Source organism: Trachypithecus francoisi, unplaced genomic scaffold (genome assembly GCF_009764315.1).
Source record: "Trachypithecus francoisi isolate TF-2019V2 unplaced genomic scaffold, Tfra_2.0 Lachesis_group14, whole genome shotgun sequence".
Lineage (NCBI taxonomy): Eukaryota > Metazoa > Chordata > Mammalia > Primates > Cercopithecidae > Trachypithecus > Trachypithecus francoisi.
Window position 1 is genome coordinate 60185140 of NW_022681459.1, and position 25324 is coordinate 60210463.

Below are 25324 nucleotides of genomic sequence, written 5' to 3' on the forward strand. Positions count from 1 at the left end.
TGATGGCCTCAATATCTAATCGGCCAATAAATAAATTAAAAGGTGCCCAATTTCATCAGTTGCCAATAAGTACGTCATGCACAATAAATACCACACATCTTAAGTTTATAGCTTGATGAATTTTACATATGTACACAATGTATATAACCACCCAGACCAAGATATAGCCCATTTCTACCAGCTCAGCTCAGAAGGTTCCTGCATGCCCCTCCCCTCCTTGGCACCACTGCTGACTTCTAGCACCATAGCTTCATTTTGTCTCTTTTTGAACTTTATATAAATGGAATCATTAGCATGAACTCTTTTGTGATGGGCTCCTTTGGCTTGACACACTATTTCTGAGGGACAGCCCCATGTTGTTTCATGCATCAGTAGCTTTTTTTTTTTTCAGAGTCAGTCTCGTTCTGTCATCAAGGCTGGAGTGCAGTGGTGCGATCTCGGTTCTCTGCAACCTCTACCTCTCAGGTTCAAGCAATTCTCCTGCCTCAGCCTCCTAAGTAGCTGGGATTACAGGCACGTGCCACCATACCCAGCTAATTTTTATATTTTTAGTAGAGATGGGGTTTCACCATGTTGGCCAGGCTGGTCTCAAACTCCTGACCTCAGGTGATCCACCCCCTTTGGCCTCCCAAAGTGCTGAGATTACAGGCGTGAGCCACCGTGCCTGTCAGCCGTTCTTTTTTTTTAACTGCTAGGCACAATTTCATTGTATGAATATATCACAATGTGCTTATTCTCCTATGGATGGACATTTGAGTTGCTTCCAGTTCTTGGCTTTTATGAATAAAGCCAGTGCTTCCAAATTTTAATCACCATTTACTCTATCCGATTCTCATGCTATAGGATGCTGAAAGTTGCTAAGAACCTACAACTGAAGGATGGGGTACCTTCCATGTCCCTCACCTTGGAGCCCTTCCCTGCCTGGTGGCCCTAGGGTCCTTAGCAGGACCTAAGAGGTGAATGGTCCTGTGTGGAGCTATTAGCCAAGAATAGAGGGTCCTTCTGCTATTCTTTTCTTCTTCCTTGTAGACCCCAGTCTCCCACATCTAACACACCTTGGTAATACTTTCTCGAGCGAAAAAAACGACTAAGAGGAGTGACATTTACAATTTGACTGATTCGTGCTATAGACCCTCCCATACCTACTCAGCATATAGATTTAACATCTCTGAAGACTAACACCTCCAGAAATAAAGGGGGAAGGTGGGGAAGAAGGCAGCTCTTACTGGTACTTGAAGGGCAGCCGTCTGGATAGGGGTGGTAAGGGCGGTGAGGGCTGGGTTCTGGACCGCAGCCATAACAGGGCTGCCATCTGTCTTCAGCGTGGTCAAAACAAGGGAATCTGTCTTGATGATCTGAGGCTGGACCAGGACCTGGATGAAGAAGGAAGAAAAGGAAAAGGATGACAGCATTATCCTTCTGTTATGAATTCCTTTCTTACTGCATAGACCTTCCAAGAGAGAATGAGAAATGATATAATTTTTTTGAAATTGAGAATAAAAAAACAAACAGGAAATCTCATAGAGGCCATTTCGAAAGCCGGCTATTTTGTACAGCCTGAATACTGGGTTCAGTTGGAGAAAGAGGGGCTAGCTAAAGAGGGTCCTGGCTTCTTTTTTTTTTCTTTTTTGCTGAGATAGGGTTGCTCTCTGTTGCCCAGGCTGGAGTACAATGGCACAATCTCAGCTCACTGCAGCCTCGACCTCCCGGGCTTAAGCGATCCTGCTGCCTCAGCCTCCTGAGTAGCTGGGACTACAGGCATGTGCCAACATGCCTGGCTAATTTTTTGTATTTTTTGAGGAGACAGGGTTTCACCATGTTGGCCAGGCTGGTCTCAAACTCCTGACCTCAGGTGATCCACCCCCTTTGGCCTCCCAAAGTGCTGAGATTACAGGCGTGAGCCACCGTGCCTGTCAGCCGTTCTTTTTTTTTAACTGCTAGGCACAATTTCATTGTATGAATATATCACAATGTGCTTATTCTCCTATGGATGGACATTTGAGTTGCTTCCAGTTCTTGGCTTTTATGAATAAAGCCAGTGCTTCCAAATTTTAATCACCATTTACTCTATCCGATTCTCATGCTATAGGATGCTGAAAGTTGCTAAGAACCTACAACTGAAGGATGGGGTACCTTCCATGTCCCTCACCTTGGAGCCCTTCCCTGCCTGGTGGCCCTAGGGTCCTTAGCAGGACCTAAGAGGTGAATGGTCCTGTGTGGAGCTATTAGCCAAGAATAGAGGGTCCTTCTGCTATTCTTTTCTTCTTCCTTGTAGACCCCAGTCTCCCACATCTAACACACCTTGGTAATACTTTCTCGAGCGAAAAAAACGACTAAGAGGAGTGACATTTACAATTTGACTGATTCGTGCTATAGACCCTCCCATACCTACTCAGCATATAGATTTAACATCTCTGAAGACTAACACCTCCAGAAATAAAGGGGGAAGGTGGGGAAGAAGGCAGCTCTTACTGGTACTTGAAGGGCAGCCGTCTGGATAGGGGTGGTAAGGGCGGTGAGGGCTGGGTTCTGGACCGCAGCCATAACAGGGCTGCCATCTGTCTTCAGCGTGGTCAAAACAAGGGAATCTGTCTTGATGATCTGAGGCTGGACCAGGACCTGGATGAAGAAGGAAGAAAAGGAAAAGGATGACAGCATTATCCTTCTGTTATGAATTCCTTTCTTACTGCATAGACCTTCCAAGAGAGAATGAGAAATGATATAATTTTTTTGAAATTGAGAATAAAAAAACAAACAGGAAATCTCATAGAGGCCATTTCGAAAGCCGGCTATTTTGTACAGCCTGAATACTGGGTTCAGTTGGAGAAAGAGGGGCTAGCTAAAGAGGGTCCTGGCTTCTTTTTTTTTTCTTTTTTGCTGAGATAGGGTTGCTCTCTGTTGCCCAGGCTGGAGTACAATGGCACAATCTCAGCTCACTGCAGCCTCGACCTCCCGGGCTTAAGCGATCCTGCTGCCTCAGCCTCCTGAGTAGCTGGGACTACAGGCATGTGCCAACATGCCTGGCTAATTTTTTGTATTTTTTGAGGAGACAGGGTTTCACCATGTTGCCCAGGCTGGTCCTGAACTCCTGGGCTCAAGAAATCCACCTGCCTCGGCCTCCCAAAGTGTTGAGATGACAGGTATGAGCCACGGTGCCCAGCCAGGTCATGGGTTTTAAGGCTGAAAGACTTTCAGGAGGGGGGTGCCAGTGGCCCAGCAGGAGCAGGAAGCAGGAACAGAGCAGAGATGGGTAGAGTGGAAGGCAGAGAGGAGAGGAAAGACTCAGGAAAGCCAGACACATGGCTGAGAAGCAAAATTAATAAACCTGATTTTTTTTTTTAAAGATAAATTACTGTGTTAGTAAGAGAATATAGGTCAAGTACGGTGGCTCATGCCTGTAATCCCAGCCCTTTGGGAGACTGAGGCAGGTGGATCACAAGGGCAGGAGTTCGAGACCAGCCTGACCAACATGGTGAAACCCTGTCTCCACTAAAAATACAAAAATTAGCTGGGTGTGGTGGTGCACGCCTGTAATCCCAGCTAGTCAAGAGGCTGAGGCAGGAGAATCGCTTGAATCCAGGAGGCAGACGTTGCACAGTGAGCTGAGATCATGCCACTGCACTCCAGCCTGGGCGACAGAGCAAGACTCTGTCTCAAAGTCAAAAAGAAAAAAAGAAAATATAGTCCACAATGATGTATGACATAAAGACATTTTTTTGTGATTATAAAAATAATACATGTCCCCCGGCTAGGCGCAGTGGCTCACGCCTGTAGTCCTAGCACTTTGGGAGGCCGAGATGGGTGCATTGCTTGAGGCCAGGAGTTCAAAACCAGCCTGGCCAACCTGGAGAAACCCCGTCTCTACTAAAAATGCAAAAAATTAGCCAGGCGTGGTGGCGGGCGCTTGTAATCCTAGCTACTTGGGAGGCTGAGGCAGGAGAATCGCTTGAACCTGGTAGGCGGGGGTTGCCGGGAGCCAAGATCACGCCACTGCACTCCAACCTGGGCAACAAGAGCAAAACTCTGTCTCAAAAAAAAAAAACTAAAAAAAAAAATACATAAAAAATAAAACATGCTCCCCAACCCAAAAGTAATATATGTTCAGCACCCACAGCAGAAAATATGGAAAACAGAAAACTATGAAAGCCAGGCGTGGCGGCTCACGTCTGTAATCCCAGCGCTTTGGGAGGCCGAGGCGGGTGGATCACGATGTCAGGAGTTCAAGACCAGCCTGGCCAACATAGTGAAACCCCATCTCTACTAAAAATATAAAAATTAGCCGGGTGTGGTGGCATATGCCTGTAGTCCCAGCTACTAGGGAAGCTGAGGCAGGAGAACTGCTTGAACCTGGAAGGTGGAGGTCGCAGCATGCTGAGACCATGCCACTCCATTCCAGCTTGGGCAACAGAATGAGACTCCGTCTCAAAAAACAAAAACAAAAACAAAAACAAAACAAACAATAAAAACAGAAAACTATGAAAAAGAAAATTATCTGGGAGATACCAATTTGGCACATTTCTTTCCAGTTTTACGCCCATTACATGTATACATAAAGTGACTACACCAGCCTTTCCTGAGTGCCAGTGACTATCTACAGATATGGGCTCAGCCAGGTCTCTATACACTGCTCACAGGTGCATCCTGGTGCCCTAGAAGCTGCTTTGTGTACACTCTGGTTGGTCCTTCTTAGTATGTAGACCACATCTTCAACCAAGGACCAGTTAACAGCCCCATCCAGTGCCTCCTTGAAGCCTTTCCAGCCACTTACCGGGACCTGCTGCACCTGTGGCGCGGCAACTGTCTGCACCGTGGCCGGGGCAAGGGTCTGCAGCGTGCCATTGGCTGTTTGTGTCAGCACCCGCTGGGCCTGTACTGTCTGCACCTGCTGCTGAATGGTGACCGGCTGTACCTGGGAGGATGTCACCAGGCTTTGGACTTGAGGCTGAAGGACTTGGGAGAAGAGGAGAAAAAAGGCACAGAGATGAGGAATGCATTCTGTCAAGTATCTCATAATGATTCCAACTCCCCACCTGCTGCTGAAGATGATGTGCGCAGCCGTTTACAAGCTGGTTTAGACAACCAGAACATCCCGTAAGGGCTGCATCAATTTCTGAGGGAACGAGTACAAACTGTTTTATTACTCTGGGTGCCAGGGTGGAGGAAAGGGAAGCTAGTCAGCAAATGACTGCACCCAGCAAGGGAGTCAACAGATGTTGAGAATCAACAACTCCCTGGGGCTTCATTTCCTTCCATCCTTTCTGGACGGTAAGTGTACTTTGGGAGGGCTGTCTCAGCTTTTTGCCTTTACATTCCTCTACTCATCCCAATTCTTGAACTCCCCTGAAGAACTGTAAGATTCTTTAAAATTCAGAGCAATACTAATCTCACCCAAGGCGAGCCAGAGGGAAATATGATGAAAAGGCACTGGGATGCAGCACATCACACAACGAACAAGCCCCTTTCAGTCATCCATTCCCTCAACACATATTGAGGGCCCAGCATGAGGCTTGCTACTTGAAGCTGCTGCACCTACATGAAAAGTCATATTCATCGCCATAGTGGATGCTCAGATGTTTGCTGAATGAATAGTTCTCAACTGTGGCGGCTGAGATCTGGCTGCCACCTAGCCAATTTCAAGCCTTATTCAAGTCTCCACCACTAGTTATCAGGAAAGCCCTGTGTCTACTATGCTTGCTGGATTTTTTTTTTTTTTTTTGAGACACAGTTTCGTTCTGTCACCCAGGCTGGAGTGCAGTGGCACAATCTTGGCTCACTGCAACCTCTGCCTCCTGGGTTCACGCCATTCTTCTGCCTGAGCCTCCCAAGTAGCTGGGACTACAGGTGCCCGCCACCATGCCCGGCTAATTTTTTCTATTTTTTAGTAAAGAAGGGGTTTCACCAAGTTATCCAGGATGGTCTTGATCTCCTGACCTCGTGATCTGCCTGCCTTGGCCTCCCAAAGTGCTGGGATTACAGGTGTCAGCCACCGCGCCCGGCCACTTGCTGGATTTTTTAACCAAGTATTTTTGATATAGGCACAATAGATATTAAGGTATTTGAAGCTGCAAAATGTGACATGCTCCTGTACCAGTTCCTATTGACAGTTACCAGAAACTCATTCAGACAGGACCATATTGATATACCTGCCATTCCTGAAGAGGACAGAAATATTTATAGTGTCGGCAAACTGGCATATAAACTTTGGGACCAACCAACCACTACCATTCTGACTTCTGAATCACCTTGAAAGCTAGTAGCTGCATTCTGGTATATCAAAGGCTGCTGGATGATCCTTGTCTGCGGAGCGGTGCTGAATGTTGGGGTGATCATTACCGTCTGTTGTTGCAGCTGAGCTTGAGGTTGAGGCTGGGGCTGGGGGCGGGGCTGAAGAATAGGAGTTGCCCTGGGTGTGGTGGGAACTGAGGTGGGAGAAACCTTGACCTGCAGGGTTGGAGCCTGTGGGGAGGCCGTCGAGGGAGAGAAGGAAGGTAATGGGACCTGGGTGAATGACCGTTGCATTGAAGGGTCCACAGTTCCGCTGCTGCTGCCCCTGCCATTGCTGCTGCCGCTGCTGCCGCTGCTGCCACCACCACTGCCAGGAAAGGAGCTACACAGCTGCTCTGAAAACAAGTCAGGGAACTCTCCCACTTGATTACTGACAAATTGCAGCATCTCTGTGAACAAAAGAAAAGGAGTAATTTTATTGCTATCCAAAAAGTTATCTTTCAAACTTGCTTAAGAAACTAACGCATGAAAACCCAATGGCCTTCCTAAGACCGTGGCAGAAACGGGTCAGGAAACCCTTACCTCTTTCTTGTGGGGATCATCTGGGACAAGATGGCTGACCAAGGTCCCAGGACAACAGGACAGGACTTTATCTGTTTGATGTTCTTTTCCCTCCTCACTCTCACCTCCAGGCCCTTTCTCTCCTTTTCTTTCTTTTTTCTTTTTTTTTTTTTTGAGATGGAACCTTTCTCTGTTGTCCAGGCTGGAGTGCAATGGTGCGATCTCGGCTCACTGCAACCTCTGCCTCCCGGGTTCAAGTGATTTTCCTGCCTCAGCCTCCAAAGTAGCTGGGATTACAGGCGCACGCTACCATACCTGGCTACTTTTTGTATTTTTAGTAGAGACAGGGTTTCACCATATTGATCAGGCAGATCTCAAACTCCTGACCTTAGGTGATCCACCCACCTCAGCCTCCCAAAGTGCTGGGATTACAGGTGTGAGCCACCACACCCAGCCTCTCTCATTTTCCTGATTGTTTTGATCAATCATAAAAAGAACTACCTTTGTACTAGGTGGGTGCTGTTTTGTTGAAGTACCAAGGGTCCTTTTTTACAGCTGGAGACGCTGAGGCAGCGAGTAGGGAGTCACTGTCCTAAGGCTGTGAGTATAGCGGCCTTGGCTTGTGAGGCCACCTCCAGTCCTAGCACTGCAGACTCTAACTTGCTCTAACCCCTTTCCTCCTCACCACAGGGAGGCTCTGGGCCTCCTCTCCAAGCTGAGTAACGCCATGGGCACTGTTGGTATTCTCGGAAACACTCAGGGACAACCAAGTTGATGGCCCCTAAGTCATGGAACTTCAGGGATGCAAAGAATGGAAAGACCATATATGAAATCCAGGAGAGGAAAGTAACTTGGCCAAGGTCCCACAGCTTGTGAGGGTACAGCCAGGATTAGAACCAGTTCTCTGCCTCCCAGCTTTGTGTTCTTCTACCACAACGCAGTGCAGGTGTGTTGACAGGTCAGCACACAGCAAGCCGGCCCCGCCCTGGACTCTGTGCTTCCCAGGGCCCACGCTGGCCCTTGTCTGGTTGTGCCCCTTTTCTCTGGGCAAGGGGTCTTGGCTCCAAAGGGATGTGTCCACCTGGAGACCACACTCCCCTTTCTAGATCATGTTCCGAGTAGCTGGGACCCTTAAATTCCCAGCCCAAAGGGTCTCAAGCCTGCTTCCAGGGCCTCTTCTCTGGCCAGTCTTCCCACAGGCCTTCCAAAACCTAACTTAACCCACAACTACCCCCTCATCTCTCATGACTCCCTTCTTTTCATATGACTGCTCCCTATAGGAGTCAGGGGCCTCAGCTTTGTCCCAGATAATTTCAGATCTATAATTTTCTACATCGTCCACATTCTTTTCTCTTTCTAATACACTCCCAAGAAGCTACTGCTTGTTCTTGAACTATGGCCCCCCCTTTCCAAACCCTCAAGGCCATATGATGCTCTGATTTAGACACCAAAACAACAAAAACCACCACACCACCACTATTTAAAAAAAAAAAAAAAAAAAAAAGGCACCATCTCCATTCCCCTAAACCACCACCAGGATGTTCTTCTCAGGTCTCCGATGTTGTGCTGTGTGTGTGAGTGTTTTTTTTTTTGGTGTTGCGGGGGCAGGGGGAGGCGCTGGAGCCTGGGGTATGTTTGTATATCTGACAAACAGAAAGCTGCTGAGGCTGGGTATGGTGGCTCATGCCTGTAATCCCAGTGCATTGTGAAGCCAAGGTGGGAGGGTCACTCGAGGTTAGGAGTTTGAGACCAGCCTGGGCAGCACAGTGAGACTCTGTCTGTCTGTCTCTCTCTTTTTTTTGAGACAGGGTCTTGCTCTGTCACCCAAGTTGCAGTGCAGTGTCACAATTTCAGCTCACTGCAGCCTCCGCCTCCCAGGCTCAAGCGATCCTCCCACCTCAGCCTCCCAAGGAGCTGGGACCACAGGCGTGCACCACCATGCCCAGATAATTTTTGTATTTTCTGTAGAGACAGGGTTTCACCATGTTGCCCAGGCTGGTCTCAAACTCCTGAAAAGCAACCTGCCCGTTTTGGCTTCTCAAAGTGCTGGGACTACAGGTGTGAGCCAGGGCACCTAGCCAGATCCCTTCCCTGAACACAAAACAAACAAACAAACAAAAAAACACAAAGATTTTTTGGGCTGGGTGCAGTGGCTCACGCCTATTATCCCAGCACTTTGGGAGGCCAAGGTGGGCAGATCACGAGGTCAGGAGATCGAGATCATCCTGGCTAACACAGTGAAACCCCATCTCTACTAAAAATACAAGAAATTAGCCAGGCATGGTGGCGGAAACCTGTAGTCCCAGCTACTCGGGAGGTTGAGGCAGGAGAATGGCGTGAACCTGGGAGGTGGAGCTTGCAGTGAGCAGAGATCGCGCCACTGCACTCCAGCCTGGGCTACAGAGTGAGATTCCGTCTCAAAAAAAAAAAAAAAAAATTTTTTTTTGAAGCTTACAAAAGGATAGGAAAAATAAATCATAAATAAATGTAAATAGGCCGGGGGTGGTGGCTTATGCTTGTAATCCCAGCACTTTGGGAGGCTGAGGTGGATGGATCACCTGAGGTCAGGTGTGCGAGACCAGCCTGACAAACATGGTGAAACCCCGTCACTACTACAAAACTTAGCCAGGCATGGTGCTGGGTACCTGTAATCCCAGCTACTTGGGAGGCTGAGGCAGAAGAATTGCTTAAACCTGGGAGGCGGAGGTTGCAGTGAGCCAAGATCGAGCTACTGCACTCCAGCCTGGGTGAAACGGTGAGACTCTGTCTCAAAAAATAAATACATAAATGTAAATAAATAAATAAAGCTGCTGGGGCTTTCCAGTGTGGCCTCCATATGGGATCACTGGAGCTCAGCATTTCAATCTGGGCACCTTAAGTATCCAGTCAGCTAAGCCTGCTGTGGGCAAAACAGCATCTCACCAGACTCCATTCCTCCATAGTGGTATTATTCACCAACACCATGACACAAAGCTCTGTCCTCACTCAGCCCCGTGTGAGGGAGAAATGGGCAGATTGCTACAGACATTGCAACTTGTACTAACCAATTCCAATTCCTTGACATGATTAAACTGAGAAATGTCCTCAAATTCAGTACATTTAAACAAAACATAATTTAGTGCTGACACACTCCAAGTACAAGATTATAAAATACTTTAAGAAAATGATCGAGAGAAATCTAAGAATTTGTTGAACCTTTTAGAATTCCCCCAAATTTCCAACTGTCTAAGAAATCAACACAGAGGGCTGCAACAAAGAGCCAGAAAAACATCACTCACTGGCCGACAGTTTCCATCCATGGAAAGCTAAGGAGGGCAGAAGGCCAGGATGGTCTCACAGATGCACACAGGCTTTGGTGGTAGTCAGGCCTAGGTGTGAGTCTCTGGAGGCCCACCTAATCAGTGGTGTGAGTGTGGGCAAGTTACTTCTCTCTATGCCTTGGTTTCCTCACTACAAAAGGCTGCTTTAAAAATACACACTTGGCCTCTTTGCTCTGAGGATTAATAAGATAATTTATCCAAAGTGCTTGGTGAAGGGCAGACCCTTATGCAGGTCCCTATTAGTGGTACTTCCAGAGCACCCACTATACAGGCACGTGGGCGCACTGATCTCATTTTGTCAAGTACTCTTGAAACCCTTTTGTGGGGAAGATATGGGCTGCTGTGGTGAAGTGACCTACAAAGGTCACAAAGCTTAGTTCATGAAGCGTGAGAGTGTGTAGGCAGATGGAATGAGACTGCTTAAATTTAAAAAAAAAAAAATCCCTTTCAACCCACACACAAAAAGCTCCAATGGAGCCATCTCCAGTCAGCCAGGCAGCTGGGTACAGGGCTGAGCGGCACAGAGGGGCTGTTAATATGAGCATCTGCAGAAAGGAGTGACGGGAAGCTCCAGCAGGGCACGCAGAGCCTCTCCAGGACCCCATCTAGTCTGCAGTGCCAGAAAAGAGGAGGCCTGGAGAACCAGGGTGCAGTTGTGCTTTGTAACTCTGAGCTACACCCCGTGGGAACATCCTAATGGCTCCTCACTGTTCCCTGCTCTGATCATTCACATTCTTCAATTACACAGGCTCTCATTTCCACAGAGAGCCATGAAACTCAGAAAAGGGAGGCCTGGGAGAAGGCACAAGCTTTATGGAGCTTGGAAAATGAAGCTCCAGTTCCTGCGGCAGCCCACAGAGCCCAGGGCCAGAGACAGGCCTCCCAGGAGCTAGGCTGGCATGCTCAAGCTCATCTCACTCCCCTGCTCCTGTTTTTAGCTGCTTGGTAAACTTACAGCTAAGTTGCTTAACAAAGTAGGTGAAGCCCCAGGAAACTGTATCTGGGTTCTGGTCTCTAAAAGCAAGTAACCAAAATTAGAGGTTCCTGTTATCATTTGTGCATTGCAAGCAGTCCCATGACTCACAAAGAGACCCTGAGTTCACATGTACTTTATGGAGCTTGTGGCTTGAGGGGCTGTTAGGGGCTGGGAAACCTACTTCACAAAGGTCATTTATTCTTATATTTTGTATTTATTATGCACCTTGTGTTAGACAATTTATATATATATATATATATATTTTTTTTTTTTTGAGACAAAGTCTCACTCTGTCACCCAGGCGTGCAGTGGTGCGATCTCGGCTCACTGCAACCTCTGCCTCCTGGGTTCCAGTGATTCTCCTGCCTCAGCCTCCCAAGTAGCTGGATTATAGGCACACACCACCACACCCTGCTAATTTTTGCATTTTTAGTAGAGACAGCGTTTCACCATGTTGGCGAGGCTGGTCTCGAACTCCTGACTTCAGGTGAGCTGCTCACCTCGGCTTCTCAAAGTGCTAGGATTACAGGCATACGCCACTGCACCTGGCCCTGTTTTTAATAATTTGTTAAAATTATAGAAGTAATATATTCACTAAAGAAAAATTTAGAAAGCATATAAATGAACAAAAATAAAAATTACCCAGCAGTTTCACTACTCTTGAGTCATCCATTGTCAATATATATATATATTTTTAAATGGAGTCTTGCTCAGTCGCCCAGGCTGGAGTGCAGTGGTGTGATCTCGGCTCACCATAACCTCCACCAACCGGGTTCAAGCAATTCTCCTGCCTCAGCCTCCCAAGTAGCTGGGATTACAGGCACGTGCCACCATGCCCGGCTAATTTTTGTATTTTTAGTAGAGAGGGGGTTTCACCACGTTGGATAGGCTTGTCTCGATCTCCTGACCTTGTGATCCGCCTGCTTTGGCCTCCCAAAGTGCTGGAATTACAGGCGTGAGCCACTGCACCTGGCCCACTGTCAGTGTTTTTTTTTTGAGACAGAGTCTCACTCTGTCGCCCAGGCTGGAGTGCAGTGGCACAATCTTGGCTCAATGCAAGCTCTGCCTCCCAGGTTCATGCCTTTCTGCCTGAACCTCCTGAGTAGATGGGACTACAGGCGCCCGACACTATGCCCAGCTAATTTTTTGTATTTTTAGTAAAGACGGGGTTTCACCGCATTAACCAGGATGGTCTCAATCTCCTGACCTCATGATCCACCCGCCTCGGCCTCCCAATGTGCTGAGATTACAGGCGTGAGCCACCATGCCTGGCTGTCAATGTTTTAACGTGTGCCCTTCCAGACTTCTTCCTCTACAAGGCTTGCTTGCACACTTAAGCATGCACATGTATGCAAATGGTTTTACAAAAATGAGATCACACTGAACACGCTACTTTGCACCCTGTTCCCTTTTCTTTTTTTTTTTTTTTTGAGGCGGAGTCTCGCTCTGTCGCCCAGGCTGGAGGGCAGTGACGCAATCTCGGCTCACTGCAAGCTCCGCCTCCTGGGTTCACGCCATTCTCCTGCCTCAGCCTCCCAAGTAGCTGGGACTACAGGCGCCCGCCACCTCGCCCGGCTAGTTTTTTGTATTTTTAGTAGAGACGGGGTTTCACCATGTTAGCCAGGATGGTCTCGATCTCCTGACCTCGTGATCCACCCGTCTCGGCCTCCCAAAGTGCTGGGATTACAGGCCCCTTTTCTTTTTTTTTTTTTTTTGAGGCGGAGTCTCGCTCTGTTGCCCGGACTGGAGTGCAGTGGCCGGATCTCAGCTCACTGCAAGCTCCACCTCCTGGGTTTACGCCATTCTCCTGCCTCAGCCTCCCGAGTAGCTGGGACTACAGGCGCCCGCCACCTCGCCCGGCTAGTTTTTGTATTTTTAGTAGAGACGGGGTTTCACCGTGTTAGCCAGGATGGTCTCGATCTCCTGACCTCGTGATCCGCCCGTCTCGGCCTCCCAAAGTGCTGGGATTACAGGCTTGAGCCACCGCGCCCGGCCCAGGCCCCTTTTCTTAATATGAAGAACATTCAGTGTCAACCATTACAGACATAACATCATCCTTTTCAGAGTCCCACAGTATCATGTTGTGTGCCATTGTACTGTACCAGTGTATTACAATTTGTTTAACTTACTCAATGATGAAAAATTGCTTTCAATTTTTCAGCATTATCTTTTTTTAAATTTTTTTGAGACAGGGGCTTGCTCTCTTGCCCAGGCTGGAAGGCAGTGGTGTGATTGTGGCTCACTGCAGCCTCTACCTCCTGTGCTTAAGCAATCCTCCTACCTCAGACTCCTGAGTAGCTGGGACTACAAGCATGCATCACCAAACCTGGCTAACTTTAAATAAATCTTTTTTTTGTGGAGACAGAGTCTCCCTATGTTGTCTAAGCTGGTCTCAAACTCCTGGGCTCAAGCGATCCTCTTGATCCTCTTGACTTGGCCTCCCAGAGTGCTGGGATTACAGGTGTGTGCCACCATACCCACCCAGTTATTCGGCATTATTAACAACTTGTTTTTTCCCCTAGTTCTCTATTTTCTTGGGATAAATTCCTAGAAGTTAGATGGCTGGGTCAAAGGACCAGTGTACATGCTTTGGAAAGGTTTCAAAAATCTATGTTCCTGCTAGTGTTTCCTCACAGCCATTTCTGTCAATCTCAGAGTGGAAAAAACCAACATGAAATTGTTTTGTCTTGCATGACTGAGTACTAACTGAGGCTGAAAGTCTTTTTTTTTTTTTAAAGTCCCAATTTTATTGAGCATTTGTATTTCTTCCTTTGTAAACTGCCTGCTCTAGATCTTTGTCCATTTTTTCCATCAGGCTATTTTTTTTTTTTTTCACTGATTTTAAAAACTTCCAGATATTTTGGATATTTGTTCTTTCTTAAATGTCTGCAAGTATTTCCCCCACTTTGTTATTTCTCTTTTAATATGTTGAGGAAGAAAGAATGACATAGCAATTAAGAATCACCATGTCCTAGCCTTGGAACCTGGGGCAAGTTTTACCTCTTTGAGTTGCAGTTTTTCTCAACTGTACATTGTGGCTAACAATTACAGCTAACTCACGGATTGACGAGATAACTCATGTGGAATCTATGGCACCATGCCTGGCACTTAGTATTAGCTAGTACACATTATTCATAGTGGGTTTTTTTTTTTTTTTGACACTTTTGCTTTAACTCTTACTTTGAAAATGGGCATTTGTTCAAATGCATCAGATATATCCAGCAACAATCTGAGCATAACATAAATTTTGCATTTGCTCATGTATGAGAGAAACACTAGGAAATGCAGAAAACCATATTCAGCTGAAATGAGCCATGCAGAAATGCACAAAATGTGCACACACACAGGCACCTTAAACATCTACCAGCTTCATCAGGTCACTGCATGTGTTATGAATCACATCCATTACATTGATGTCAGAACTTTCCATTGGACTTCAGACAGCCCTCCTTCCACCACTTCCTGATAACACCCAAGCTGTAACCTAATGACACTTCCCTCAAGCAAACCTCAGGTGTTTTTCAAGCCAAAGTGCCTTTTCATTGTAATATTTATATATTTCCTAGTTTTTCTGGTCTATAAGACTGTGTGACTGTTTTATTAGGTCCCTATCTTTTTTAAAAAATACATCTTTTCCTTTTTTTGGTCACCTGTGAGAATTTCTATTGTTGTGATCTGTAACCCCCCCATTTCCCAGTAAGTTCTGGGTTTTTGTTTTAGAGACAGAGTCTTACTCTGTCATCCAGGCTGGAGTGTAGTGATGTGATCATAGCTCACTGTGGCCTCTACCTCCTGGGCTTAAGGTATCCTCCAATGTAGCCTCTTGGGTAGCTGGGAGTACAGGCACACACCACCATGTCCAGATAATCTTTATTTTTTATTTGTAAGAGAGACTGGGTCTGCTTTGTTGCCCAGGCTCGTCATGAACTCCCTGCCTCATGAGATCCTCCCACCTTAGCCTCCTGATTACAAGCATGAGCCAAGATGCCCACTCCCTGTGTTTTTTATTGCATGATTTCGCATAGCATGATTTTTAGAAATGCACATGATGAACTATAGCAGAACTGACTATACACCAATTTTACATTGTAGAGTGAAATTACATGGCTTCTGTGTAACACTTAAGAAAAACCCTCACCTTCAAGATTATAGGAATATTCACCTAAACTTTCTTCATTTGTACTTTTTGTTCATTTTATCTTTCATATTAGAGCTGCCCAACAAGCACAAGAACATAGAAATAATCATGGTGTGTGATGTGTGTAGGCCGCTGAAAATGACATGGACCACATCAGTGAGGGAGGTAAATGCAAAATCTAATTCCCAAGAATATCCTGATTGAATGTATATAACTCTTTCATCATAATGATCCTATCTCCCCATCCACAATGTTTTTTTCTAATAATTATTTTAAAAACCAAATGTAGACTAGTATCAAACCTGAAGGTAAACGGGAGACAACCACTTCTCCACCATCCTGCTATTTGTGATCACCACTGCTTTCTCAAGCACCTAAAACATCAGTTACCCGCACTCTAGTCACCCAGAGGAGCAGCTGAGGAACTGGGCTCTTTCAACCATATCCTTCAATTGAGAAGCCCTAAAATGCAAGCAATAATATAGGGAACAAAGGGAAAGTTTTGTTGTTGTTGTTGTTGAGACAGTCTGCCACCCAGGCTGGAGTGCACTGGCGCCTTCTCAGCTCACTGCAAGCTCCGCCTCCCAGGTTCATGCCATTCTTCTGCCTCATACTCCTAAGTAGCTGGGACTACAGGAGCCCACCACCACACCCAGCTAATTTTTTTTTTTTTTTTTGCATTTTTAGTAGAGACGGGGTTTCACCGTGATAGCCAGGATGGTCTCGATCTCCTGACCTCGTGATCCGCCCGTCTCGGCCTCCCAAAGTGCTGGGATTATAAGCTTGAGCCACCGCGCCCGGCCACAAAGGGAAGGTTTTCACAGGCAAACTGCTGTCTAAAAATCACTCCACTCAAACACCAGGTTTGCACAGAGATGGTATCACGTACTTCAAGGGGGTTCTGGGTCACCTTCCTGGGAAGAGTCTGGAGGAGGTGTTGAATGACACAGGATGGCAAGCTGGTGACTCAAGCATCCTATATTTTAAGCAACGGATGAGTGAACTCTTTTACTGGCAAAGAAACCACAAAGAAAAATTGGGTTGAGAGGTGCGGATTCTCAAATGCTTGTGTTTCGTAACATACACAAAGGTGTCATATATTCCTTCGCATATACCAAATATTACATAATAAAATAAAACAATTCAGAATGAGAAGAAAAAAGAATCACAAAGGAAACCCAAAGGAATTCTCAAATGGTCTTCCCTGTCTAGTGCTCTCTCTCGCCGCTTCTCATGGCAGCCCCGGAGGGACTCAGCTCTGCAGGAAAAAGCAGTGGAAGTCCAGGCTTTTCTGGCCTACTGTAGCAGGGGACCTGAGCCAGCTCTTACAGTCTGAACAGGAGAGGGACCTGCAGCTCCACTTTCCACTGCTCTTTCTTTTTCCTCCTGCCTTAAGTTCACTCAGGTCTCCTTCCTTAGCATCATGGATTTACCTCTTCACTCCACTTTCACACTCTGCCTTAATTTCAACCATAGCCTCCTACCCGGTGACGAACATCTTCTTTGAGTATCTTGTTCATCCAACAGTCTTTTAAATCAAATAAAATTCTGTTTTTTTGAGACAGAGTCTTGTTCTATCGCCTAGGCTGGAGTGCAGTGCTGCGATCTCGGCTCACTGCAACCTCTGTCTCCCAGGTTCAAGCAACTCTCCTGTTTCAGCCTCCCAAGTAGCTGGGATTACAGGTGCCTGCCACCATGCCCAGCTAATTTTTGTATATTTAGTAGAAATGGGGTTTCGCCGTGTTGGCCAGGCTGGTTTCGAACTCCTGACCTTAGGTGATCCACCTGCCTCGGCCTCCCAAAGTCCTGGGATTACAGGCGTGAGCCACTGTGCCCAGCCCTTAAATCAAATCAAATTCTTAAACACAAGCTTCCAAGCTTCCTATGAATTGCTCCCTTCTGTTCCAAGGATTTTCACTTCCACCCACTTTAGTTCACCATCCACCCTGGACAAGTACTCACTCCCTTTTCTACACATGCCTTTGAGGGGTGGGGTATGGCAATTTTTCTTGGAATATAAGTGCCATGGCTTCTCTTTTCTACTTGTGACCAACCACCCTCTTCCTTTCTCCAAAGTCTGAATTTCACAATTCTACCTCAAAACTAAAAATTGCTTTTACCAAGGACTCTTGTATACCTCAGATGATCTAGCCATCTTTTAGTTCTTGAACTCAATTGTGATTTATTTTGTTAAAGAAAATTATTGGCCAGGTGTGGTGGCACATGCCTGTAACCCCAGCACTTTGAGAGGCTGAGGTGGCCAGATCTCTCAAGTTCAGGAGTTTGAGACCAGCCTGGGCAACATAGCAAGAACCCATCTCTACAAAAAATACAAACTTCAGCGGGGCATGGTGGCACACACCTGTAGGCCCAGCTACTCAGGAGGCTGAGGTGGGAGGATTGCTTAAGCCTGGGAGGTGGAGACTGCAGTCAGCAGAGTTTGTGTCAGTGTACTCCAGCCTGGGTGACAGAGCAAGACCATGTCTCAAGAAAACAAGAAAGAAAAAGTAACTAAAACTTGGAAATAAGACCAAAAAAAGTTCTATGCCTCTTTAAAGTTATACTAAAATTCCAGTTACTCGGGAGACTAAGGCAGGAGGATCACTTAAGGCCAGGAGATTAACGCTGCAGTGAGCCATGATCATGCTACTGCATTCCAGCCTGGACAAAATAGGAAACCTCATCTCTCTAAAAAATAAAAAAACTTGGTCGGGCCTGGTGACACATGCCTGTAGTCCCAGCTACTTGGGAGGCTGAGATGGGAGATCACTTGAGGCCAGAGTTTAAGGCTGCAGTGAGCCATGATTGTACTACTGTACTCAAGCTTAGAACAACAGAGCAAGATCCCTGACTCAAAAAAAAAAAAAAAAAGTTATACTAGAACACTGTCTATGATGCCTGCCTAAATGTTATCTGACTCTCTATGGAATCATCACCTTGTTTGATTTTCTATTTACTACTGATTAGGGCTCCCATTCTGTAAAGTTAGATATTAGTCTGCAGAAAATTGTTAAGTTACAATGATTTCTGTTTGGTAGAAAAGATAACCTTTAAGCTTTTGTTTTCATTGCACTGTAGGACATTAATTAGTTTTGCCTTTTTTTCTTGCTCTGTCGCCCAGGCTGGAGTACAGTGGCACGATCTTGGCTCACTGCAACCTCCACTTCCCAGTTTCAATTCTCCTGCCTCAGCCTCCTGAGTAACTGGTACTACAGATGCCCACCACCACACCCAGCTAATTTTTGTATTTTTAGCAGACGAAGTTTACTAAAACTTTAGTAGACGAAGCTGGTCTTCAGCTCCTGACCTCAGGTGATCCACTTGCCTCAGTCTCCCAAAATGCTGGGACTACAGGCATGAACCACCGAACCTGGCCCTAGTTTTGCATTTAAATTTGCAATCTTATTCCTGCATTCTTTTTTCTACTATGTAAATATCAGTTTCTTGCAATCTCCTCGGATCCATTTGTCATCCTGTTATCTTCGTTAACAACGTTAATAACTCTCTGATACATGCTCATGACGTTTTAGTATAATAGTATGTTTTTAACTTTTAAAAAACTTTACTTTGCTATATTACATATAGTGTTTTTAAAAAAAAAAAATGCTGCACATGCCTGTTGGTCCAGCTACAAGGGAGGCTAAGGTGGAAGGATCGCTTGAACCTAGGAATTCAAGGTCGGCCTAGGCAACAAAGCGAGACCTGGTCACTAAATAAATAAATTTTATTTTATTTATTTATTTTTTGAGACTGTCTCATTCTGTTGCCCAGGCTAGAGTGCAGTGGTGTGATCTCGGCTCACTGCAGCCTCTGGCTCCGCCTCCGCCTCCGCCTCCACCTCTGTCTCTGCTTCCCAGGTTCAAGTGATTCTCAAGCCTCAGGCTCCTGAATAGCTGGGATTACAGGCACGTACCACCAAACCCAGCTAATTTTTGTATTTTTAGTAGAGATGGGGTTTCACCATTTTGGCCAGGCTGGTCTTGAACTCCTGGCCTCAAGTGATCTGCCTGCCTCAGCCTCCCAAAGTGCTGGGATTTTAGGCATAAGCCACCACCCCCGGATTCTAAATAAATAAATTTTAAAGATGTTTTTCTTATGTCTTGTGTTCTACAAGTGCATGAAGAAAATCTTCCTTTCCCTGTACCACTTCAAGCACCAAGCATACTGGTATTAAAAAACAAAAACCAGGCCAGGCATGGTGGCTTACCCCTGTAATCTCAGCACTTTGGGAGGCCGAGGCAGGTGGATCACCTGAGGTCAGGAGTTGGAGATCAGCCTGGCTGGCCAACATGGTGAAACCCCATCTCTACTAAAAACATAAAAATTAGCTGGGTGTGGTGGTGACTGTAATCCCAGCTATACTCTGGAGGCTGAGGCAGGAGAACTGCTTGAACCTGGGAGGCAGAGGTTGCAGTGAGTCAAGATCGCACCACTGCACTCTAGCCTGGGTGGCGAGAGGGCAAGAGTGAAACTCCATCTAAAAACACACACACACACAAATCCAACAACAACCAAAAAAAAAAAAAAAAAAAAAAACACTGGCACAGGCACTGACTCACTGAAATGTTCTCAATAGCAACTTTCATGCAACCTATAAAAATGTTGATCATGCTTTCTGAACCAGAACTAGAAGGGATGTTTCACCTCATAATGGAGTAAGATATTTTTAAAAGTTAGACTAGCCTGGAAAATCTCGACAAATCTAAGTAATTTCTGCAAAGCTTTCACTTTTAGGGAGGTAAGTATGTAAATACAGAAGGATTTCAATGGGTTAAGCATCCACTGTGTAACAGGCACAGAGATAATAAATTAGTCCTTGACCTCAAGAGTTACTGAAAGGATCACAGTATGGTTTGTGAAGACTGTCACAGCAGAGATGTGCATTTACAAGACACCAAAGAGGACACAGGGAACATGACAAAATCACAGACTCCAGCAGGTCAACAGTTCCCTGACGGAGGTGGATTGAAGGCTGATCAGGATGCAAAGTACAGTCTAGGCCAGGGAATCTCATGAGCCAAGGCAGGGAGACATGGAGCTCCATGGTAGGCTGTTGAAGAGAATGGGTGATGGGTAGGGCACCATACTGGGCAGGTTGTTAGGGGCCAAAGCACAAAGAGCCCTACAACTCATGGTAGTGAACTTGGCCATTCTCCTTATTAAAAATGAAGGAGAATCCATAGCAAGTTGTCCAACAATGCTCTAAGAAGGAGAGCTCCTCCAGCTCAGCAGTTGCTCATTCTGGTTTATATGGGGTTGAGGAGGCAGAGGCTGCTGTCCTGCCTAGAACCCCATAATATCATGAACTAATTAAGAATCACTGGCCGGGTGCAGTGGCTCACACCTGTAATTCCAGCACTTTGGGAGGCCAAGGCGGATGCATCACCTGAGGTCAGCAGTTCGAAACCAGCCTGGCCAACATGGTGAAACCCCATCTCTACCAAAAATACAAAAATTAGCTGGGCATGGTGGCACCTGCCTGATCCCAGCTACTTGGGAGGCTGAGGCAGAAGAATCACTTGAACACAGGAGATGGAGGTTGCAGTGAGCTGAGACCGTGCCACTGCATTCCAGCCTAGGCAAAAAGAGCAAAACTCCATCTCCAAAAAAAAAAAAATCATTCTGAGAATATCAGAATGGCTGGAATAAAAAGTCAGATAACTTCAATTGATGAAGAAGCTGAGAATTTTCTGAAAACTGGTTAAATAAGAGTTTTGGTTATAAATATGGCCCAAAAAGTGACCAAAACTGGGAAACAGGTCATCTCCCATGGCCTGTAGGGTTCGGGGTTTCAGATGAAAAGTCAGGAGAGGAAAAAACAAAAAAATTAAAACAGGGTGACAAGGGATCAGATTTAAGGAGAAAAGCAAGATGTCAAAAAGCTAAACCAAGGACTGTTTTGCAAGGCCAAACTGAATGGAGATTTCACAATTAAATTCAAAGAGAAGTGGCTGTGACTTCAGTAATGTAATCACTGTGCTAGCTTTGAAAAATTAATTAATTTCCTTGAGACTCACTTAATTGTAAATATGGGAATAATCCAAACCGATGGATATATATCAATGCACATAATAAAAATAAGAAATACATCAAGCACATAATAAAATGTATTTAATTATTTCACTTTTTTTCCTTTTGTTTTTTCTCCCTCCCAGGCCAGGCCCCCATAGTTTTGCTTTGGTTTTTTTTTTTAAGTGTCTTTAGAAGCAGGGCCTTATTGGCTGGGTACAGTGGCTCACGCCTGTAATCCCAGCATTTTGGGAGGCCAAGGCGGGTGGATCACCTGAGGTCAGGAGTTCAAGACCAGCCTGGCCAACATGGTGAAACCCTGTCTCTACTTAAAATACAAAAAATTAGCTGGGCGTGGTGGTACGCACCTGTAATCCCAGCTACTTGGAAGGCTGAGGCAGGAGAATCACTTGAACCCGGGAGGCGGAGGTTGCAGTGAGCCGAGTTCGTACCATTGCACTGCAGACTGGGCGACAACAGCAAGACTTCGTCTCAAAAAAAAAATAAAAAAAACTAAAAGAAGCAGGGCCTTACTATGTTGCCCAGGATAGTCTCAAATTTCTGGAGTCAAGTGATCTTCCTGCCTCAGGCTCCCAAGCAGCCCAGACTATGCCGACTTTCCATAGTTTGCTTTTCTTTTTTTTAAACACAAATCTAAAAAGGGTTGGCCAGGCACGGTTGCTCACGCCTGTAATCCCTGCACTTTGGGAGGCCGAGGCGGGCGGATCACGAGGTCAGGAAATCGAGACCATCCTGGCTAACATGGTGAAAGTCCATCTCTACTAAAAATACAAAAAAATTAACTGGGCGTGGTGACGGCACCTGTAGTCCCAGATACTTGGGAGGCTGAGGCAGGAGAATGACATGAACCCGGGAGGCAGAGCTTGCGTGAGCCAAGATTGTGCCACTGCACTCCAGCCTGGGTGACAGAGCAAGACTCTGTCTCAAAAAAAAAAAAAGGTGGGGGGAATCCCCAAGTTAGATTCCAATTAAACCTTTGAATAAAAGCCAATGGTTACACTATTGATATTTAAGAACAAAACCAACAAAGTGACAAAGCTAATAAACTTATTTTCTGGGTAGAAAGCATATTTATATTTTATTTAAATGTATAGAAGGTAATATTACTGAAATTAAATTCATTCATGTCCTTTATGAGGACAACATAAAAGTAGCTACCACTGATACCCACTTAGTACATTATATCAACCCTGAGACCAATATTATTATTATATTTTAAAAGTGAGGAAACTGGCTGGGCCTTGTGGCTCATGCCTGTAATCCCAGCACTTTGAGAGGCCAAGGCAGGCAGATCACTTGAGGTCAGGAGTTAGAGACCAGCCTGGTCAACATGGTGAAATCCCATCTCTACCAAAAACACAAAAATTAGATGGGCGTGGTGGCGGACACCTGTAATCCCAGCTACTCGGGAGGCTGAGGCAGGAGGATCGCTTGAACCCTGGAGGCAGAGGCTACAGTGAGCCAAGTTGTCACTACTGCACTCCAGCCCAGGGGACAGAGGCTATCAAGGAAAAAAACAAAACAAAACAAAACAAACAAACAAACAAAAAAAACAGAAAAAGAAAGAAAAGAAAGAAGTGAGGAATCTAAGATTCAAAGAAATCAGACAATTTGCCAAAGCCCCTACATAAGCTACAAAGTGGGTGAACTGAGATTTGAATTTATATCTATATTTAGGTTTGTCTGAGTCTCTCCTCTACCCACACTTTTCTCCCTTTACAAAACAAACATTTCTTGGATTTTACATTTATGCTCATCACAACATGTAAGACAGACTTGGAGTAACAAAAAAGGAGATTTGGGGCTCTGTGGAGGGGTACTTGTAATCATCTCATTACTTTTTTTTGTTTTGAGAGGGAGTCTTGCTCTGTCGCCAGGCTGGAGTGCAGTGGCGCCATCTCAGCTCACTGCAGCCTCTACCTCCCAGGTTCTGAAGTGATTCTCCTGCCTCAGCCTCCTGAGTAGCTGGGACTACAGGCACCCATCACCACACCTGGCTAATTTTTGGTATTTTTAGTAGAGACGGGATTTCACCATGTTAGCCAGGATGGTCTTGATCTCCTGCTCTTGTGATCCACCCACCTTGGCCTCCCAAAGTGCTGCGATTACAAGGCATGAGCCAAGGCGCCCGGCCCCATCTCGTTACCTTTTTTTTTTTTTTGAGACCGAGTCTCACTCTGTTGCCCAGGCTGGAGTGCAGTGGCGCGATCTCGGCTCATGCAAACTCCACCTCCCGGGTTAAAGCGATTCTCCTGCCTCAGCCTCCCAAGTAGCTGGGACTACAGAGACATGTGCCACTACGCCTGGCTAATTTTTTGTATTTTTTTAGTAGAGATGGGGTTTCACCATGTTAGCCAGGGTGGTCTTGATCTCGTGACCTCATGATCCACCCGCCTCCACCTCCCAAAGTGCTGGGATTACAGGCTTTAGCCACTGCGCCCGGCCCATCTCATTACTTTCAATGTTCATTTCAATCTCAGGGTGAACATGTATGTAATGGACGCATCAAGGGGAATGGGGAAGACATATTTTTGCCTGGCTGTATTTTACAAGCATACCTTCCTATCCAAATTATTGAATTATTCTTCAAATGAGACCATATGCCTTGACAAGATGTTCTTTTCTAGAATAAGCTCCCTCTTTTTAAGTAAAGTATAAATTAATAAAAGACATATCCCTTAAGACATGCATTCAAGAAACATTAACTGAGATCCTATTAAGTGCCAGATACAAAAATAAATGCCTTCAAGAGGCACATGTTATGGTAAGAAACCCTCTGCAAAAACATCTGTCGGGGCGGGCGCGGTGGCTCACACCTGTAATCCCAGCACTTTGGGAGGCTGAGGCGGGAGGATCACCTGAGGTCAGGAGTTCAAGACCAGCCTGGCCTGTTAACATGGTGAAAAAAATACAAAAATTAGCCGGGCATGGCAGCAAACACCTGTTTCCCAGCTACTTGGGAGGCTGAGGCAGGAGAATCGCTTGAATCTGGGAGGCGGAGGTTGCAGTAGCTGAGATCGTGCCATTGCACTCCAGCCCGGGCGACAGAGTGAAACTTCATCTCCAAAAAATGAAAATAAATAAATAAATAATCTGCCAGGACTGCATCTGCATGCAAAGTGTTCGGATAGAAAGGGATACATGGTACGAGACGAACCTGCTGGAATGTTGCTTAAAAAGCTGTTGTTGCTGTTTTTCAGTGCTATTTACTTTAGTGTATGTGTGTATATGTATATATTTATATACAAAGTTTAAACATGTTTTTTTTTTTTTTTTTACTGGAAAATTACTTCATTAACACTGTGGCTCCCTCATTTTTCCTTTTAACACCTTTACTTTCACACACTGTGTTAAATAATCTTCAAAATCATCCTGTAAAGTAGCCGTTTCAAGCACTGTTTTAAGTGAGTTAACGTATGTAAATCACCTGGGACAGATAGTGCCTGGCACTAAGCGCTTGAAAAGCGGTGTTGGTCGTGGTTTCTACACAGGAAGAAAAGTCCAAGTCCAAAGAGGGGGTGACCTGCACACCATCTCAGGTAGGTGGGGGAGTGAGTAGCAGACAGAGAGAGGAGACTTATTCCCTCCTCTAAGCCCTGTGCTCTTTTCACAGGGCTGCAGCCCTGCTGCAGAAGTTGCCCCAACCACCACAGCCAGGTGCTTCCTCCTAGGAGTTTCTCACTGGGGTTGCCCCACCTCCCAGCGGTTAGGCTCTACAATGAGGCAATCCACCAGAGTCCCCACCCATGCAAGAACCCCACCCTCTGCTGCAGCCAGGGACTCCAGGCCTTGCCTAATGCTAAAATAGAGACATCAGATTCTTGTCATCCAATGTTTGAAAGGCTGTCTCTCTTATCCCATTTATTATTTTTAAATGCCTGCTCTTAAAAACAGACTTTGAGAACAACAATCAAAAAGAAAAACTGAGCAAATTAGTAGTAATAATAAAAAATAGTACAGGAATTAACATTTACTGAGCTTTTACTATGTGTCAGCAATTATATTAAACACTTTACATAAATTTCATTTAATCTCAATGACACTTTGAGGTAGATGCCATTATCATCTCCATTT

The 25324-nt window shown here is 45.7% G+C and overlaps 1 protein-coding gene across 2 annotated transcripts in view; it reads right to left on the reverse strand.

The window, feature by feature from the left end:
* Positions 1 to 25324, reverse strand: part of SREBF2 (sterol regulatory element binding transcription factor 2) — a 79928-nt gene that overhangs the window by 36793 nt on the left and 17811 nt on the right. Inside the window, exons 2-4 of one of the 2 annotated variants that reach the window (XM_033233788.1) lie at positions 6243 to 6674; positions 4769 to 4950; positions 2473 to 2619 (exon numbers count right to left, since the gene is read on the reverse strand). In XM_033233788.1, coding sequence (XP_033089679.1) covers positions 2473 to 2619; positions 4769 to 4950; positions 6243 to 6674 — 761 coding nt within the window. Of the gene's footprint in view, positions 1 to 1226; positions 1428 to 2472; positions 2620 to 4768; positions 4951 to 6242; positions 6675 to 25324 lie in introns of those variants that run through there. The other variant, XM_033233789.1, reaches the window with a different exon arrangement.